The sequence below is a fragment of the Oreochromis aureus genome, linkage group 16 (assembly GCF_013358895.1).
Source record: "Oreochromis aureus strain Israel breed Guangdong linkage group 16, ZZ_aureus, whole genome shotgun sequence".
Classification (NCBI taxonomy): Eukaryota; Metazoa; Chordata; class Actinopteri; order Cichliformes; family Cichlidae; genus Oreochromis; species Oreochromis aureus.
The window spans coordinates 34,187,154-34,208,552 of record NC_052957.1 but is presented as its reverse complement, the minus strand read 5'-3'; the positions used below and the strand labels follow the sequence as shown (position 1 = coordinate 34,208,552).

The 21,399-nt window shown below is 44.0% G+C and overlaps 1 protein-coding gene across 1 annotated transcript in view; it reads left to right on the top strand.

The window, feature by feature from the left end:
- fer1l6 (fer-1 like family member 6) overlaps window positions 1-21,399 on the top strand; it is a 74,461-nt gene that overhangs the window by 21,063 nt on the left and 31,999 nt on the right. Inside the window, exons 11-17 of the mRNA XM_039599863.1 lie at window positions 42-132; window positions 246-363; window positions 516-741; window positions 8,227-8,335; window positions 8,497-8,743; window positions 10,812-10,932; window positions 11,475-11,575. Of these exons, the coding sequence (XP_039455797.1) occupies window positions 42-132; window positions 246-363; window positions 516-741; window positions 8,227-8,335; window positions 8,497-8,743; window positions 10,812-10,932; window positions 11,475-11,575 (1,013 nt within the window). The remainder of the gene's footprint in view (window positions 1-41; window positions 133-245; window positions 364-515; window positions 742-8,226; window positions 8,336-8,496; window positions 8,744-10,811; window positions 10,933-11,474; window positions 11,576-21,399) is intronic.

The window sequence follows — 21,399 nt, the reverse complement described above, 5'->3', positions numbered from 1 at the left end:
AAACTAATGATTCAAGAATTCTGGCTTCTCTTTCCTCGTAGGTTTGGGATGAGGGAAGCATGAACGACGTTGCCATTGGAACCCATTACTTTGACCTGAGATGCATCTCCAATGAACAGGATGGTGACAGAGGTATGGAAAAGAATAAAGCAAGGAAAGCAGGAAACAAAGTCCATGACACAAGAATTACCGAGGAACTGTTAGTTGATCTATGATGACTTCTCTTGTTTTTATTATTTCTCTAGGGTTTTTACCAACATTTGGCCCTGCTTGGATCAACCTGTATGGTTCTGCTCGAAATTTTTCTTTGGGTGATGACACAGGGGAGCTTAATGAGGGCATTGGAGAAGGCGTGTCTTACAGGTAATATTAAAAGTTGTTCATTCTGAAAAAACTATATTTGGGGTCTTTACCTTACAATATAAAGTGTCTGTTGTTGTGATTTGGCACTATACTAAATTGAATGGAATGGACCTGAATTAAACTGAAACCTGCCCAATTTTTGTTGGTATCAGGGGCCGACTCTACATGGAGCTGGCCGTTGAGATTCTGTCAGGAGGGACAGGGTCAGACTCCAAACTTAGCCGTATAATCAAGCCAATAAAAGATGCTAAAGCAGGAAAACCTGGAGGGAAAGATGGGAAGACCCCTGCAGGAGGAGCAGGAGGCACGGGTGGAGCTGCTGATGATGACAAAGGAAAAGCTGTAGCAGAGGTCCTGCCTGTGGATCCTCCTCCTGTGGTAAGAGGAGCATGTGTGTGTGTGTGTGTGTGTGTGTGTGTGTGTGTGTGTGTGTGTGTGTGTGTGTTGCAGTATTTTATCAGTATTTATACACTAAGATTAATTATGGAGTTCCACAGGGTTCCATGGACCAAGTCTATTCACATTATACATGCTTCCTTTTGGTAGAATCATTAAAAGACATAGCATACATCTTTCACTGCTATGCAGATGACACCCAACTCTATCTGTCCATGAAGCCAGGTAACACACAGCAATTACTTAAACTGCAGGAATGTCTTAAAGACATAAAGACCTGGACGGCCTCTAACTTTCTGCTTCTAAACTCAGACAAACTGAATTTATTGTACTTTAGCAATGGGTGCCAGTTTAGCAGGCAACCACATGTTGTACAACTAAAAGCGGCCAGCCTGGGTTTGAATCCAACCTGCAGCCCTTTGCTGCATGTCTTCCCCTCTCTCTTTTCCTCTGCTTTCTGCCGTTTCTTCACTGTATCTGTCAATAAAGCTGAAAAAGGCCAAAAATAAAAATGAAAAAAACTTCAGCAATATGATATACAACCAGGTGCCTACTCTGGATGGCATTACCTTGGCCTCCAGTAATGCTGTGAGGAACCTTGGAGTCATTTTTGACCAGGACATGTCCTTCAATGCACATATTAAACAAATATGTAAGACTGCTTTCTTCCATTTGCGCAACATCTCTAAAGTTAGAAATATCCTGTCTCAGAGTGATGCTGAAAAACTAGTTCATGCATTCATTACTTCCAGGCTGGACTACTGTAATTCATTATTATCAGGATGTCCTAAAAACTCCCTGAAAGCCTTCAGTTAATCCAAAATCCTGCTTCCTCACATACAAGGTCTTAAATAATCAGGCCCCATCTTATCTTAATGACCTTGTAGTACCATATCACCCCATTAGAGCACTTTGCTCTCACACTGCAGGCTTATTTGTTGTTCCTAGAGTATTTCGGGTCGGATCCGGTTCCGGGTCGCTGCTCGTGCGGTCAACCGGCCAGTCAGCTGAGCAGTTTTGCATTCTTTTTCTAACTTTAATGCTCTTTTCGTTGTTGTATTTCGCCGTCTACTCTGTATATTTGTGTCCGTTTCCTTTTCCTAATTTTTGTGATTTTTCGGACTTGTTTGCGACACTCGACATGACCCCAAGGCTCACCTACACCAGGAACTCCCTCATCCAGCTGCAGCCGCAGCTGCAGCCCGGCCTCCGGCTTTTCCGCTCCGCTTCCACGGACTACTTTCCCGAGGAAATACTCCGTGGGCACGGAAATCGAAAAACTCACAATAACTAGGTAACCAGGAGGGGATTAAAGAAGAGTGGGGTGAGAGCCAGACTAAAGAGGGAGACACACAAACAGCGTACATTATCCTTGCTAATGTGCGGTCTCTCCGCTCCAAGCTGGATGAGCTGCAAGCCTGCGTCAACCACCTGCATGAGTACAGAACTGTCTCCGTTCTGGCATTCACGTAATCGTGGTTAAACAACAGCGGCGACGACAGCATGCTGCACATTGATGGCTTTTCACCACCTCTTCGTCTGGACAGAGACTGCGAACACACCGGGAAGCAACATGGCAGTGGCGTGTGTCTGTATGTAAACAACAGCTGGTGCTCTACAGTCACTGTGAGGGAGAAGCTGTGCACTACAGACATCGAGCTTCTGGCTGCTTCCCTGCGCCCCTACTACCTCCCCAGAGAATTCCCTCAGCTTTTCATCATCTTGGTTTACATCCACCTCAGAGCTAATGCAGCTAAAGCCACAGAGTACATCACCAACACTCTGTACCAACTGGAACAATTATCACCGGACTCTCCCAAGTTCATCCTGGGTGATTTCAACCACTGTTCCCCTGACAAGTTGCTTAAAGGATACGAACAGTATGTTTCATGCAGCACACGTCAGGGGAAGACTCTGGATACATGCTATGGCTCTGACGACCTCAATGCTTTCTACACCAGGTTTGAGACGGACAATATCACCCAGCTTGAGGAGTTCAGATCCTCACTCAAACCTGGCATCTCTGCACTCACCTTCAGGACTGAGGACGTGGTGAGAGCCCTCAGGAGGACCAGGGAGAGGAGCTCACCCAGCCCTGACAACATCAGCAGTCGAGTTCTGAGGCACTGTGCAGGGCGACTAGGAAGTGTGTTCTGGACTCTGGACTCTGGATTTCAACACTCAGTTGACAGTCACAGCGTCCCCCAGCTGTGGAAACACTCCACAGTCATCCCCATCCCCAAAAGAAACAACCCAAAGTCTCTGAATGATCTTCGTCCTTTGGCCCTCACCTCCCTGGTGATGAAGGCCATGGAGAAGATCATAAAACAGCACATCGTAAGAGCAACTGACCCCCTGATGGACCCACTCCAGTTTGCTTACTGTGCACGCAGAGGTGTTGATGATGCCAAAATCTTCATCTTGGACTCCATTCACAACCATCTGGAGCTCCCTGACTGCTCCGCCAGACTTCTGTTTGCTGATTTCTCATCAGCGTTCAACACTCTGCAGCCTCATATCCTGGCCACTCAACTTTCCACCCGATTTCACCTGGATGATGACATGAGGTTGTTGTCTGATTTGCTGAGCCAGAGGACGGCTAGAGAGGGTCAGAGAAATGACACAAGTGAAGTGTGGTGACCCTCTTTAAGGGTCACCAAGAGAGGGAATTGTGAAGAGTAGAAAGATATTTTGCTGCTATTATTTGCTGCTATTTTTATAATCATCATTACTATTCTATTAATAACAGTATTGATATTGCATTCAGATGTTCAAACATATTGGTATCATATTAGCCTTTATTACAGGTCCAGTAAGAACCACATTAAACTGTTGAGTTGAATCTATAATCTTAAAATGTTTATAGGCAGATTACATTGCATTATTTGAAAGGCTCACCTCTGAATATAATCTGGGCCTAAAGGTCTTGACAGGAAACTGCAGGTTTGCAGCGTGTGCTTTGCAGGAAATGAAACCGAAAGCAGAGTCTCAGGAGACTCTCACTAGTTTACTCTCTATTATCTTTTATTCATTTACATCTTTGGATTAAGCTTTTAGTAGAGGTTCTTGATTAACCCTAACCCTAACCCATTTCCTCGGTCCCTCTATTAAAAATAAAAAACAACAACCTCAAAATCCTGTGGATATTGGACTTTTTGGCCAACAGGACTCTGAAAGTTTGGGTCAACAACTCTCTTTCTGGTCTCCGTTCCACCTCCACTGGCTCCCCCCAGGGCTGTGTGCTCTCCCCCCTGCTCTTCATCCTCTACACCGATGATTGCAGATCCACACAGCCCAACTGTCACCTGGTGAAATATGCTGACGACACAGTTCTCCTGTCACTGCTGTCAGGCCCCTCACAACACCACAGGCCACTCTGCAGGAGTTTGTAGTGGTGTGACAGCTCCAAACTTGAACTGAACGTGAGCAAAACCAAAGAGATGGTGGTGAGCTTCTCCAGCAGGCAGAGGGATCTGGCTGCTTCAGTCACCACCACCATCCACGGGAAGCCAGTGGAGGTAGTTGAGGACTACAAATACCTGGGAACCATCTTTGAAAACCTCCTGAAATTCTCTGCCAACACAGAGGAGATTCTCAGGAGGTGTCACCAACGGCTGTACCTCCTTAGGAAACTCAACTCCTTTGGAGTCAGCACACCCATCATGATGACTTTTTACTATGCCTTCCTGGAAAGCATCATGACGTTCTCCATCACCTGCTGGTTCCACTCCCTCAGTCTTCAGAACAGGAACAGACTGCAGCACACTGTATCAGTGTGCTCTAAAATCATTGGCCTGCCTGTCAGAACTCTGGCACAGGTTTTCAGCCAACAGGCCCTCAGGCAGGCAGCCAAAATCATCAACGACCCCTCTCACATTCTTCACCCCGCATTTCAATGGGTCCCCTCTGGGCGACGCCTCCGCTGCATTTCCTGCAGGACTGAGAGGAGGAGAGCCACCTTTGTCCCCAAAGCCACTCTGCTTTTTAACTCGAGCCGATAAGACCATTTCCCACACCCATAAACATAAACTACACTCTTCTTACACTACCGACACTTTATTCACTTTTAGTCACTTGCAGTTATTTATTCACCTTCAGTCACTTTAATTTTAAAACTGTGTAATTTTAAAACTGTATATACTGTATATTCTGTGTATTTATTATTTCACTCCTGCCTGTCCCGTTTGGTTCTTTTGCCATCAGAATTATTGTCTAAAGGCGAAGAAAGATGCCCAACGGATTTACTTTACCTAATGGACCATCCCAGCGTTGCCGTAATGGTCTATTTGATTCACCTTTGGTTGTTTATTTTATTTTATTTTCACTTGCTAAATATGGGACAGACTTGACTGGGGGAAAGAAAGGGGAGAAAGAAAGAGGGAAAGAAAAACAGCTGAGAAGAGGGACGGGGAAAAAGGGCAAAAACCAAAAACCCACAAAATAAGCAGACAAAAAATACATATATTGATCACCTGTTGAGAAAGAAAAAAGAAAACAAGCAGAAGAAAAAAAAAGAGCAACATAATAAACAACATCACGATGATATATATTTAATACAGTAAATACTAAATATTGCATATTATTGTGCAGCAAGTAGGATTGACAGCGCACAGTGTGCTTTGAGGTAGGAGCCAAAAAGGGTGTAGTTTGTGTGTGTGAGCACCCGTGTGTACACCTGTGAGCATGAACGCGCTTGTTTTTAAAAGGTTCCTTCATGTAATGATCTGCTAGGGGGTTGCAGTGACGTGCCCGTGAGCACCGCCGGCAGCCAGCTGTGCCAGAGTGACCGAGCCCCAGGCCGAGAGGCTGAGGGCACCCCACCCCCGAAGGGGCCCGAGCGAGCCCCAGGCTCCAGGCCCCGACAAGCAGCCACCAAGGAGTGAGCCGGTGTGTACCTGGACGCCCATCCCTGGACACAAAGAACCACCAACGCACCGATGTCTGAGGGCGTCTGCCACTGGCAGTGGGAGTGGTGGGGGGAGATGGGCCTCCATACCTTGGAGGGCCTGAGATGTCCCCAGAGAGGTGGCGTCTGATACCCAACCTGACATATAGACACAGACATACAGGCACACACAGATACAAACATCCATTCTCACCCTCATGCTCTCATATGCAATTACTCAACACTCACCCAACGTGGAGACAGACATAAATAGACGCTGTACACACAATCACACTCCCCAAGCGTACTCTAAGAACCGGGTCTAGGTACCCTTGCCCCTGGAGGGGGAAACTGCACCCAGACCCAGGTGGTGTTACCCTTTTCCCTGCGGTGGGGAGAAGCAGACCGCCCCGACTCCGCAGCAGCAGGGAGGCCCCACATTCCAGACCCCAGTCGGACGGCCAACTCCTTCTCCCAGGCCCCCCGCTCCAACAGGCTGCAGAGAATGGGGGTGTGTGAAGACTCAAAACCTCCATCCGCCCGCTCATATGTAGTGTTCATGCATGTGTGTTCTAAGGTGCATTTAAAACCCAGGAGGGCATGGAGCTACCTGCCAGAGAGCAGCAGGTAAGCGCATAGCCCCTCCTGCTAGCCCTCAATGTCTATGTGTATTTAAAATTGAGAGGTGGGCAACGACGCCAGGGGTGAGGTTGTACACCCTGATGGTCTCCTGGATGCCGTGTAGCGTGCCCACCCCCAAGATCCTATATGTATGTGTAATGAGAGTGTGAGTAATGTGAATGTCTAAGTTGTGGGATAAAATTGAGGCACAGGCAGCCAGAAGGGGACAGAGGGGGGATGCCTCCCTGCACCCTGGTGACACACCCTCACGCCAAGGCCCTGCATGTGTGGGTGATTGTGGTGGAGGGGGAGAGGGAGGCAGCTGGAGATGGGGAGGGAAGGAAGGAGGGTCAAGTGACCCCTCCTGGGGCCAGCTTCCCCGCTGACCCCAGTAGGCACCCCATACTCTGCAACCCGCCAGGGAAAGGGGGCCCAGGCCCATCCGGACCGGGGCCCAGTTCAGCAGTGCCGCCTGGCCCCACAGAGCCTGGGACAGCCCACCCGACCCCACCACAGAGAAAACTGCACCCACCCTGTCATCCACTCATCTTCCAGACTACACAAGACAATAGACGCCCAGGCTGAGATCTTCCTCCACCTCTCCTGTATCTCCCCCACCTGCAGAGCTAGTTCCTGAAGAGAGGAAAGCTCCTGCAAGATGTAACAGCCTCCCCCACCAGTTGAAGAGCCCCCCCAGGTGGCTCGATGCACTGGCGGCACCCTGCGCCAGGGCTGGGCACCCATACACCCACCCGCCCACAACCCCGGCAACACACCAACCAGGACCCAAGCCCCCAAGGCCCAGCCAGGGCCCCAGCCCAGAGATGGAGCACCCCCAGAACCTCACGCCCGTCCCGGACCCACCCAGGGGCAGCCAGGCTACCAGGTCAGTAACCCACGTCCGTCAGCACAGACCCTCCCCTAGCCCTGCTGCACGCAGCCACGAGGAAACCGTCACCTAAGAGCCAACAGAGCCCTTAATAGGCCATGACTGAATGTGTCTTCTTCACTCACTTTTCTCACTCGCTATGTGTTTAAACACAGCATTTAATCATGAGTTATTGTTCATCTTGGGCTCTCTTCCACAGCGTGTCTTTGTCCTGTCTTAACCCCCTTATCCATAGCCGGTCACAGCAGATGGCCCCGCCCCTCCCTGAGCCTGGTTCTGCCGGAGGTTTCTTCCTGTTAAAAGGGAGTTTTTCCTTCCCACTGTCGCCAAAATGCTTCCTCATAGGGGGTCATATGATTGTTGGGTTTTTCTCTGTATATATTATTGTAGGGTCTACCTTACAATATAAAGCACCTTGAGGCGACTGTTGCTGTGATTTGGCAGTATACAAGTACAACTGAGTTGAATTGAACCTGATTCTGAGAGCTTCCACCAAAGCCACCAATATATTGATTACATAAAAGTTGGCTCCAACTTGGAACCATAAAACCACTGAGGTAACAACATGCTGAAAAAGCATGTCTAATGGGGCAATGTTGAAATGCAGTCACACTTTAAATATTTCAATTTTCTGCTGCTTTCTAGTTTTCTTCATTACTGTACTTCAAACCACTTTAACTTTGATGCAGATTTTGACATATGGTAAATGGACTGGTTCTAGTGCTTTTCTTTTGTACCTGGGGACTCAAAGGGCTTTATTCAACATGCCGCATCCTAATAAATAGCCAAATAGCGTATAATTATGATTAAAAAGTGTAAATACATGTTTTACCATTTGTGCAGTGTCACTTTTCTTGTGTTTTTCTATACAAAGGCACGTGAGCCTGAAAATTGAACCCTGGTTTCATGTTTTTCCACCCACTCGTACTTGGTACTTGGTCCCTCCTGTAATGTCCACTGAAAAAGTCTGGAAACCTCCGTGTCTCCAGGATAATTACCTTCTCCATGTGCAAAAAGAGTATTTGACAAATTACAGAGAAATAAATACATTAAGATGTTTCTCTGTGTCCAGCTTAATGCAGACGACAATGAGAGCTTCCTGCTGTTTGGTGCGTTGTTTGAGGCCACCATGATTGACAGGAAAATTGGAGACAGGCCTATCAGCTTTGAGTTCTCTCTCGGTAAGTGGATGTGTCATGTGTTTACCTTCTTGTCTGTTTTGTGAATTTAGTGTCCTGCTAATCATTTAATCATATAATCCAAAAAAGAAAAATACACCAGTCTTGCATTTATGTGGTTGATGGATAATGAAACTATCATTTACTATTCCTCCCACTATCAGGTAACTATGGTAACACCTTAGAGTCTGCTCCTCAGCCCACTATCAGTGTCACCAGTCCTGCAGTCCCTCGGAGGATGACAAGAGTGCTGGATGTCCCAGACGCTAGTGATGTGTTCGGCTCGTTCTCTCTCAGCACCTCCCCTAACAGCCCCACTTCCCCTTTGCTACCCAGAGAAACTCAAGACACTGCCATGACTTCAAAATCCACCACACCTCCAGAAAAACCAATCATTGTGGAAGGAAACAGGTTGAGTCACTTTGCTGATCCTTTGAAGAATATTAAAGTTCTTGTGGATGTCAGAAACTCTGTTCGATGCACCAAAGAAAGCATGTTTAATTTTCTTGGGACAATCATTGCAAATATAAACTGTGGATTTCTTTTTAAAATTTGCAATAAAACATAAACATAGTGCCTTTATTAGAAAGCACAGAAAGACAGATGGAAAGAGAGCAGGTGAATGACATGCAGCAAAGGTTCAGCCAACAGCAAGTCATGCATTTTATGGTATTTGGTCTCAAATGAACTACACTGAACAAAAATATAAACGCAGCACTTTTGTTTTTACTCCTATTTTTCATGGGCTGAACTCCAAGATCTGAAACATTTTCTACATACACAAAAGACCCATGACTCTCAAAATATTGTTCACAAATCAGTGTTAGTGTGCACTTCTCCTTTGCCTTTGGCTTTTGCTTAGACTGCCCACAATAAAAGGCCACTCTGAAATGTGCAGTTTGAACACACAGCGCAATGCAACAGATGTCGCAGCCTTTGAGGGAGCGTGTAATTGGCATGCTGACTGCAGGAATGTCTACCAGAGCTGTTGCCTGTGAAATGAATGTTCATTTCTCTACCACAAGCTGTCTTCAAAGGCGTTTCAGAGAATTTGGCAGTACATCCAACCAGCATCACACACCAGCCCAGGACCTTCACATTCAGCATGTTCACCTCCAGGATCGTCTGAGACCAGCCATCCGGACAGCTGCAGCAACAATTGGTTTGCATAACCAAAGAATTTCTGCACAAACTGTCAGAAACCATCTCAGGGAAACTCATCTGCATGCTCGTCGTCCTCATTGGGGTCTGGACCTGACTGACTGCAGTTCATTGTCGTAACCAACTTAACTGTCAAACGCTCACATTCTGTTCACGGATGAGTCCGGTTTTCACTGTTCAGGACAGATGGCAGACAGCGTGTGTGGTATCGTGTGGGTGAGCAGTTTTCTGACGTCAACGTTGTGGATCGAGTGGCCCACGGTGGGAGTGGGGTTCTGGTATGGGCAAGCGTATCTTATTGACAACGAACACAGGTTCATTTTATTGATGGCATTTTGAATGCACAGAGATACCGCGACATTTTTGTGCCATTCATCCATGACCACAACCTCATGTTGCAGCATGAGAATGCACAGCCCCATACTGCAAGGATCTGTACACAATATACTCACCGGACATGTCACCCATTGAGCATGCTCTGGATCGGCGTGTATGACATCGCGTTGCAGTTCCTGCCAATATTCAGCAACTTCGCACAACTATTGAAGTGGAGTGGACCAACATTCCACAGGCCACAATCAACAACCTGATCAACTCTGTGTGACAGAGATGTGTTGCAGTGCGTGAGGCAAATTATGGCCACACTAGATACTGACTGGTTTTTTGTCCCCCGGCCCCGGTAAGGCAAAACTGTGCACATTTCAGAGTGAGCAGTGTAAGGGACACTTGTGCAATATTCATTGTGTCTAATCAGCATCTTCACATGTCACACCTGTGAGGTTGGATGGATTATCTCAGCAAAGGAGAAGTGCTCACTAACACAGATTTGTGAACAATATTTGAGTCATGGGTCTTTTGTGTATGTAGAAAATGTTTCAGATCTTAGAGTTCAGCTCATGAAAAATGGGAGCAAGGACAAAAATGTTGCATTTATATTTTTGTTCAGTGTATAACTAATCAAAAAGCACAAAGCAGGCATATGATTTGTTATATAAACAAAAGACGTCAACAGCAAAATAACAGTGGAGGTGTCCAGTTTGAATAAATGGAGGTGAAACTTAGAAGACAGATATTGGCTCCAGTTGCTTGTGTCAGTGAGCTGAGTGTGGAAGCAAAGCTGTCAATGTACTGGTCGAGCTACGTCCCTACCAAAGAAGATTCAATAATATTTAATAACAATAAATCACTCCTAGTCAAACCTATTCATATTAACAAAATAGTCATTAACAGTAGTGGTCTGAAACAGTATCATTTTTTTTCTTTTTGTAAAGTTTTCAGTTTACAGTGTGTGTGTGTGTGTGTGTGTGTGTGTGTGTAGGTACTACATGTACTTGCCTCTGGAGAAACAGAAGCCATGTATTAATGTGCTGAGTCACTGGGAAGATAGAACCTACCGAATGCACAACTCAAACATTCTGGAGAACATAGCGGTTCTTCTGGTATGTACACACACACACACACACACACACACACACACACACACACACACACACACACACACACACACACACAGAAAGACATCTCTTTCAGTGTTTGAAAATGTTATAAGTTATAAGATTCAAAACATGGTCTGCACTGTTAGATACTTTTAGAGTCTTTTGTGTGTTTTTATTATAATAACAAAATAGCCTGATTTGTATATTTAATGGCCAAGTTAGCTGAGTTAAACCCTGAATAATGTGAAAAAATAATAATATATTATTTTAAGATTGTAACTATGTAGACGCTGTATTTACAAATGAAGCAAACAGCACAGATGACATATCTTAAAGAAACAGACTGTCAACAACTGATGTGTATTGATGAGTGTCTTACAACTTCATACTACCGTATATTAAGACACAGTGACACTTGATACATTTGTTAAAGTGAAAAGTCTAACTTTGACTTGGCTTTGACTGACCCAATAACTAGGTCAACATATCACCTATACTCACCTATACTCACCTACTCACCTCAACTACATCTTCATGTCTTGCAGGAGGAGGGGGTGACAAGTGCATGGGAGCTCCACAGAAGGTCAGATCCGGCAGCTGAGCTCCTGATGAAATCTGTCCTCCAGGATTTTTGTGTAGATGCCAGGTAATAACAGCAACTCTTTAATGCTACTTTGTGAGCTGACTGCTTTTATTTCTAAATAGTCTGAAGTGTTTCACTTCCTGGGAAAATAAAGGCCAAACAATCAACTTAAGTAAGGAACTAAAATTTAAATAAAAATGTATTAATCTATAGCAGCAAATTGATGTGACATTACAAGTCAATAAAAAAACATAGTTTCATTTTAGACATTCAACCTCCATTGCCACATTTAAAGCCATGACAGACTTAACAGACATTAACATTATCCACGGAATTTAAGCTTAGAATGTCTTCATAATGACACCATCCTTCCATGTTGGAGACCAAGCTCCTGCAACAGTTGTACAGGGACTAAATGGCCCATAACCCCAGGGGCCTGGCCACCAAGGAGTTGTTTAACTAACTCAGTGACCTCATCCGCAGTGATGGTCAGTGATAGGTGAGTCATCCCACTCATCCCCATTTTCTGCTTCCTCCTACAAATGGGATTAAGGAGTTCCTCCAAGCCTTCCTGCCTATATAAACTGCATTTATTACTTCTAGGCTGTACTACTGTAGGCCGGGCACTTAAACAGTACGGGAGGGCAGAATTACTAAAAATTAACGAGCAGAATATCCAATTCGTACATTCGAAGCAGGATTTTATCCCACTGGAGCTACAACAGATAGAAGAGATTTTCACCACTTCCTCTCTGTGGCTCAAGAGACGGAGGAGACACCGCAGTGAGAAGTGGGGCAAGCGGAGCGCCTTACGCGCTAGCTAAGAAGCTAACCCATACAGACCGTCTCTCCCCATCCTTTTTTGTCGGCAATGCCAGGACCCTCGCCAACAAGCTAGATGAGATCCGGCTGGACAGTTGTGTTGGATAGTTGTGTTGGACAGTTGTGTTGTCATCATCACCGAGATAACAACATTCCGACACTGCGGTGGAGTTTGAGAGCTGCTCTCTGTTTTATTACCTCCCAGTCGCACTGACCCCAGTCATCATGAAGTACTTTGAGAGCATCCTCATAAGATACACTAGGAACAGCCTTCCTGCTGGTCTGGACCAGCATCAGTTTTGCCTCCAGGAGGAAACAATCTGCAGAGGACGCCGTCTCCGCTGCACTGTACACAGCCCTGAACATCCTGACGCTTATGTTAGGATGCTATTTGTGGACTTCAGTTAAGGTGGTAGTGAAGCTCCACGACCTGGGACTTTGAACACCAATGTGCTTATGAATCAGGGACTTTCTCACCAACTGGCCTCAGGTGGTTATTACTATACCAACTCTTTTTAGTTTTGTAAATATTGGCTATATTGAGAGGTCTTATTTTATTCTTATTGGCAGTAGTGGTTTCGAATATATTCAATATAGGCTATCTAATTAAGGTAAATGTCATGTTTTTAGTTGTTAGAATCTGATGAGCAATATTTTATTTTTTTGCTTTTCCCCCTGAGGAAATGCCACCTTACTGTGGTCAGGGGGTTTGCGTGCCTTAGTGACCATAAAAGCTAGACTAACAGAAGCTTAGCCTTCAGGTGGGACACCCAAGTTGGTCATGCTTTAGGGTAGAGGCCTGACAAAGTGCAATCCAATTACATGACAAAAACAGTTTTCCAGAGTAGGGCTGCCACGATTAGTCGACTACTCACGATTACGTCGACTATCAAAATCGTCAACGACTAATTTAATGGTTGGCGCGTTGTTTGAAGCTTTGTAAGATCCTGAAAGACGCAGGAATAAGTAGTAGGATTTAGGAGTGTAATAATGGACTGAAACAGAAGATGGCAGCACCGCATCCACAAGGATGTATAAGAAGCAGTGTCCGGTATCGTAGCTGTGTCCAAATTCAGGGGCCGCATCCTTTGGAGGCCGCATTTGTAGGCCGATTACGTTACAGCGACGCGACAAAGGCTGTCCAAATTCGAAGACTCCGACAAATGCGTCCTTCATTTCCCCAGATTTAAAGGATGGGTCGGGTGTATCCTTCGTTGCCCAACGTATCCCAGAATTCATAGCACCGCTCAGCCAATTCCAGTTTCCAGCAATGGCGGCAGCTACTTAGTTTTAATATTACTCTTATTACTCTTTCTGGGTCACAAAATAAACTTTTAAGATATTTTCAGGCGAGAATGTAGCTGTGTAAACTTCAAATATCTGCTCGGTTTATCAAGACATCACATATTTGCAAAAGTGCTCCGACGCACATCGTTTTCAGATCCCATTTCGCTACTCAGGTTAAACCTCAGTAGTGTTATGGAAATTTTAACAATAACCTGCAACACACTCAGTGAGCTTGATTTGAAGCGGGTTTAATAAACACATTGCAATGTGGAGAGAGCATCCCAGTGAAACACCAGGACCATCTCTGAATTGTGGCCACCGCCCTCACATCTTATATACAGAGACACAGACAAAGAACATTCCACAAACTCTTACACGTTGGCCCCTCTCACGGGGGGGGCTATACCTCCTCCCTCAAAGAGAGAATTATGACCTTGTTTTCTGCTTAGCCGTCACCTAAGGATTTATATCCCTGATAAGCTGAAGGAGTCTCACTATCTGTTTAATGTCTCCCATTACAATGGCCTCACTGTGTTAACTTTCCACATGCATGTAAACTAGTGACAGGAGTGCTCTTACTATGGTAAAGTGAGAAAGTGATATTATTATAACTAATGTGATATAATTATACATTTAATTAATATATGAGAAAAGAAATCTGCCACCACATTCCCACCCTTTGTGATTCTTAATTAAGAATTAAAAATAATTAATTAAGAATCACATAAAACATGGGGATTTCTCTTCTAACTACTGAACATAACATCAGCACAATTACGTACTCAAAGAAATTCCATAATGTGCATCCTCCCTATAGTCAGAAGGAAAAAATACATTCACACTTTATGGTCATCTTCGCTCCATCTGAGTCTCCACCCTTTCGTCAAAGGATGGCAGTTATATCATAAAAGAAAACACAATATGAGACCATATACAGAAATGAAACAGCCTTCATTGTTCATCTGCAAAACCCCCAAAAACTTCAACCTTAGTTACATCAAGCTGCTCTTTCATAAGAACCTGTTGTTTAGATAAGGAAGTCTTTCAGTGTGTGATATAGTTTTTCCAATTTATCATTAAATCCATCAACCCATGTTTCCCAATTTATTAACGGTTTCCGTAAAAGACCCTCACCCCCAGTGTTATTAGGGATTGAGGCACACATGCCTCACCAAACATCACACACACTCCTTTGTGCCATTTGCTTTGCCCTGTCCAGATGTTTGCCATAAAGGACAGTGACTATATCTGTACCTAAGTGAATACCACAAACATAAACTAACTTCAATGTTAGTGCTTCCCAAAGTCTGGGGTAAAACCCAGAAGTAGCCATGAATTTCCACACAGCCAACATATATCAAACACTTCTGAGCTACATTTACAACAGAGAGATCGATCCTCCTCTTTCCTCTCCATCTATGCAGTGTACTGTACTCTTTACTATTGTAGACCCATTTAAACAGTGTAAACCCTCTCAAAGGCATTTACAATTATCTCTACTGTCCCCACATCAGTGATTGGGGAAACCAAAACAACCACACTTAACTCTGGAAGAACAACCTCATTCTTTAGGTGCTTCCCGCATGTTTGAGGCCGATCAAAATCCCTCAATGAAATGTGATGAACCCAAAATCCTATCTTTACGGTGTCAAACAATGTGTCAAAGTTGAGTACACATGTCAAAAGAACTCACAACTGTTGTTACTGTGTTTACTCAGACAATGAGGACCTAATGCACTTACACATCAGGAACTGACATGGTGGAAAATCAGTCTAGCTACCCTACAAAATATACACAAATAATTATTAGTTAGGTTGCTGTAAAACTTGCATGCTATAACTACTCCAGTCACTTCTACTCAGGCTCAGGACTCTGACAGAGTTTGTGATGTTCAGAGAGTCGTGTAAATGCATATCAGTTATAAGATGATTAGAAATGTCACACCAACGACCCTCTTAACTCAAAAACACACGGAACTACTTCAGGCAAAACTGCCTGATTGTTTAATAAGGTGTCATCTGCATTCATGATCCCTCTTCGGTGACACAGAGTCTGCTCTGCAGTCGCTGAGTTGGAGCTTGGCACGCTCTTGTTGGAGGAGGGCGCTCTTTTCACCCCTCACCCTCTTGTTCCCATGCAGCAATATGGTTATTGCTGTGGTTCTGGAATCTTCTCATAATGACTAGTAGGGCCCCAAACCGCACGACCTTTGACCTCAACCACTGCCTGGGCCGTCAGCTATGCCATGAGTGTTTCCTAGTTCTCGCTGGGTCTCTGAAGACTTCTGATCAGCACCCAGTCTCAGTCTCAGTCTGGAGATTCCACCCTTGGGATGATTCCTTCCAGCAGTACTCTGGCTGCTGCACCTGTATCTCCTTACTAGAAGGAAAAACTTCTAACCATTTGGAAAACATATCAACCAACATCACATCCACATTTTTCCTTTCAGTTTAGTGAACTTGACTTATAGGTTTTCAAACCCTCTTCTGAACATGGATTTACCACCTGTGGAAGTTTAATACCTGTCCATAACATGTTAATCCCACAAGTCACAGTAAAAAGCCATTGAGAAAATCGTCATGAAAAACTCATGGAAAACACAGAAAGCATTGTTTCATGTTAAACCTGGAATCCCTCCTCTTGACGCATGCACACTCCCATGAGTCAACTCATCAGAACTAGGCTCCTTTCTTAAAGAAAAGGGTTAGTTAGATCATTTCCAATGCAACATCAGGGCGTCTCCTCCGGAGCAGCACCGTAACCCTGCAGTAAAAGATGTCAGTGTGTTTTGTATATTAAGTTTGCTTAACACCTGGCTCTGCCAGGAGCCTGCATACACACCATCATTGCCTGGAAAACAAGATCTGGAAGGCAAATCAAACTTCACACTTGCAAACAATTGTAGATCATAAGAGTAATGAAGTATTCAGCATCAAAGACAATTATCCTGTGCAGGTTTTCTCAAATCATTAAACCACAATTATTGCCATAATTCGCCCCAGACATGGATCATCCCATGTGTCTATTCAACATTACTGTAACCGGTGACTTTCCTTAAGCAGTGTCACTCACACTTTTCATCACTATGAGCTCAACAGTAATCAGATAATGAGCCCAACACTAAAAATGACACACAATCACTGCACTTCTACTCTAACATCACTTGTCTGTCTGTGCTGAATCCTTCACAAGCACTCCTAGAGAGAAACAAACATTAGCGAAACATATGAAGCATCCCGGAGGTCAGTCCAGGATCAACAGATTCCAGAGGTGCTGCAAAAAGGTCATAAAGTTAACACTCTGCTGTAAAAGAGGTAATACTGGTTTCAAACACAGTATGTTTCACACTGTATTCACATTTTCTCCAACATTTTCTCAACAACATAGTGTAATTGCATAACCAAAATATAACCTGTAATCACAGTTGCCTTCACACATAAACCCAGCAATCCTGTGAAAATTTTTTTACCAGTTGTGTGTCCTGCTATAAATCACAGAATCAGATCACATGATGAACCCTCTGCTGTAGAAAAGAGAATGTAAATGTTAGCGATGCGCAGGCAGTGTTGGGAAGGTTACTTTTAAAATGTATTCCATTACAGAATACTGAATACATGCCCCAAAATGTATTCTGTAACGTATTCGTTCGTTACTCAATGAGAGTAACGTATTCTGAATACTTTTGAATACTTAATATATTATCATGCTGTTTACAACTACATGAATGTCCTATTGCTGTGATTTATTACTGTTACTGAAGGTAACGTAGTACGAAACGTAGTAAAGGGACCTCTGGCTAATACGTCGGGTTCGTGTTGGGCTGGTAGCGAAAACTAGCTTTACTTTGTTGTCTGGGTCAACTTTGCTTGGAGGGAGAGAGAGAGGCGTTGAAAGGCTGCTCCAACGGAACTTATTTTTCAGGAGGAAAACAGGAACACAGTGTACAGTTGAGTCTTAATAGCTTACTTACAAATGGGCTCGTCAGGCACTCTTCTTGGCTGCAGTGGTTATTATTATATTTACATGCTTCCAGCTCCCTGTTTTTGCTCCGTGACAGCTCGGACTTTTCCTTTCTCTCCCTCCCTCGCTCACAGACACATAACGTGTATGGCAGTCCATTCTCCCTGCAGCACGGACTACACTGCCCATGAGGCTACATTCTTTAGGGCCATGCCTGTAGCATTCTGCCTTTAGCTTAGCACAACAACAACAACAAAAAAAGCTCTCTCACCCAGGAAACACGCAGAGAGAGGCGCGTCACCCTGTAACCATGGCAACCGTAACGCTGCCGCCTGGAACAACATTACGTAGCTGTCAAACAAACCCAAATAATCGTGACCGCGACAATATGAAACAGGGAAGTACCGCCGTGTATTCCATTTATTTCAACAAAGTAACTGTATTCTGAATACCACCTTTTTAAACGGTAACTGTAACGGAATACAGTTACTCATATTTTGTATTCTGAATACGTAACGGCGGTACATGTATTCCGTTACTCCCCAACACTGTGCGCAGGTGTATACACACTTTCTCACAGTGACCTCTGCATTTGGCAATACTAGGTCATAAATAACACTCCGCTGGTAAATTCACAGACACAGAAAGTGGCATTTAAAAGGTTATATGGTCGTCTACACTCCTCAGGTTTGTTTTCGGGGCACTCTCTGGCGAAGTGACCCCTCTCCCCGCATTAGTAACATTTCCCATCTCTTCTGCGGTTCCCCTGGGGTCGCCATAGGCCTCTACCTCTCGTAGTCCTGCCTGTATTTTTGCCCTCTTCCAGCCCATCCCTGGAAAAAAATTCATCTGCTATGAAGGCAGTGGCCGGAGAGCTTTGTGACTTCTTTTTTAAAAAATTTTAGTAACTTCCTGCGCATGGCGGGCCCAATTCATGCATTCAACGGACCCGTCTGTGTTTTGATTAAAATTTTGTTTCCTAATGAAGTCAGCAGTGGGTGGGTGAAAGCCATTCATCGGAGCATAGCTTAACTGCTGCTGATGTGCCTTCTCTGCACGCTCTTCAAGGCCGCTATGTTTTCTGCTAACTTCTAACATTTGACATTTTCAGTGTGTTACTATAACCAACAAGCAGCCGGTAAAAACAATTTCTTTCACACAAAATCAGTAAAACAGAAAAGTAGCAGCTAAAGGGTTAAGTCTGCCCACACTCATGTAAACATACAGTCTCTCCTCCTCTGGTCTCTGTCATCCTTCTGCTCCTGCAAAAACAAGCAAACAAACAAACAGAATATCCAGAATATCACACAATGCTGGAAAGTCTGGGGCCAACCAACATAGTTCCACCTGCTAAATACACAGAGAAATTTCCCCCTTTTTTTATTAGCAGCTGCACAGTTCACACAACACTAATGTTCACCATTAAAAGCTTCCTAAACACTTCATATCAATGTTTCATCACTGGAATGTGAATTTCTTCCCCAGGTCTGTGCTTTTTTTTAAACTTATTTTTCATTTTCACAGACCCAATCATTTCATTTAACTTTTCTTTCCTTTTTTTCCCCCCAAACATAAAACGTGTAACATGTTGTCGTGTATTTCACAAAACAAGTTTGTTCTCATGTAATCAGAGTGTATATCTGGGTGCAAGCTTCACCCATACATCAGAAACAGGAAACTAATTTCAACCCTCTGCTACATCTTATTCACTTGTTTTATAATCCAGTCATCCTTCCCTGATCTAGTAACAATCAACTAATTTGCATATCAGCTATTAACCCACCAAGTTGACAGGACAACAGAAATGCATGTTCAAAATATTATCACAAAAGAGAATTTCCTTCATACAGTAAATTACTTGTGCTGCATCAATCAAGCAGAAAGCATTTCACAATTTACTATATTAACAACTACATTTATTGTCTGATCACTGGTTGGTCAAACCAGAATCTCTTTTTTTTTTTTCCCCCTTCACAAAAGTTAAACTCTTGTCCTGCAACCAGAGAGTTAATTGTCAGCATTGGATACACTCAGCATTTGATAATAAGTGTCTGTTAAATTTACACAATTTTAACACTGATGAGAGATAACAAGCTGATCTTCTTTGCATGTGTGTGTGTTAGTAGGCAGGTTTAATGGATGTGTGTGCAGTGGAGCTGCATAAACATTTCTCTGTTTATGTGTGTTTGTGTGCGTTTTAGTTTTACCTTTGTTGCAATCCTATGGACTCTTTATCAACCTCCACAAGACAGCTGGCCACAGTTTTCCAACCCAATTTTCATGTGTTCGCACCAACAACAGCAGACTTCATTTTTCCTCCATGCTCTCTCCCCACTTCTCACAGCTTCTGTCTCTCTCCTACATCTGCAGCAGTTCACAGTTGTGGCGTGTCAGAGGCCAGTGGGCCGTTCTCCTTCAGCTTTGCCTTTTGTCTTTCACTCTTTTCAGTCTCTCCCTTTGCCATTTCAGCTCCCAGTATGGCAAATGTGAAACTCAGTCTTCTCAAGTCCATTCACACACAGTGATGTCGCTGGCGAACCTCCCAGCTTGTGATTGGGAGCACATACTTCCATCCATCCATGGTATTTGTACATGCTGCTGAACCCTTTAAGGTTTAGGGCAGTGTTGCTGTGTGTTTACATTGTTGAGTCTTGAAGTCGACGCCGTTGCTCTCGAACTGCATTTTGTCTTCAGGGAGAGATTGATTGTCCTCAAAGCTTGTTCCTCAGGTTAAGATGTACATGGAGTGAAGCTGTGTAATATTCAGCCAACACACGGCTGGGTGTGGTTCCAATTATGTTAATCTATCATTTTGCTCCGGCAGCGTCTCCCATTACAATGGCCTCACTGTATTAACTTTCCACATGCATGTAAACTAGTGACAGGAGTGCTCTTACTATGGTAAAGTGAGAAAGTGATATTACTATAACTAATGTGATATAATTATACATTTAATTAACATATGAGAAAAGAAATCTGCCACCACAGTAGCTTAGATAACTTACAAATGTTACTGTTTGGCTTTTTTCAGTGTTTTATGTGTTCCTGAGTAAATTGGTTTGGCTGAGATTAAAGTTATATTTTTCAGACAGCTGAATAAACATCAAACGTAAACGTCAAAATGATTAAAGAGAAGTGTGAGATGGTCGAGGAATTTACTTCAGTGTGCTGTTATATTTGAGGGAGCAAAGAGCAGACGGGTGAGTTAAACTCTACTGAGACAATCTGCAAATTTCATTAAAAGTTTAATAAACTATCATTTTGTCTTTATTTTTAGTAGCACATACCTTAAAAACTTCAAACTGTAAGCTAATGATAGTTATATAAGAGGAGACGCTAGTGGTGCAATAAGCTGTACGTTTTACCTCCAATGAACGCATGATCTGATTAGTCGACTAAGCACAAAAATAATCGGTGACTATTCGACTATCAAAATAATCGTTTGTGGCAGCCATAATCCAGAGCACCCCACCCAACCCCCACACCTTTCTCGCCTCCATTGTCACCATGTGCCCCTTGTACATTTCTGTCTGCCCCCTCATATATGACTGTCTAGAACGGCCCAGATTGTGACTCACACCTTGTTAGGTGGCTCGGGAGGTAGAGCAGGTCATCTGCTAATCGGAAGGTCGGTGGTTTGATCCCTAACTACTCCAGTCTGGATGCCAAATGTCCTTGGGCAACATACTAACCCCAGGTTCTCGCCAATGGATCTGAGTATGAATGTGTGTGAATGTTAGACAGAAACCACTTGCATAGAAAAAAGTGCTCTTATGAATGAGGCAAGTTGTGTAAAGTTTTCTGAGTGCTCAGATAG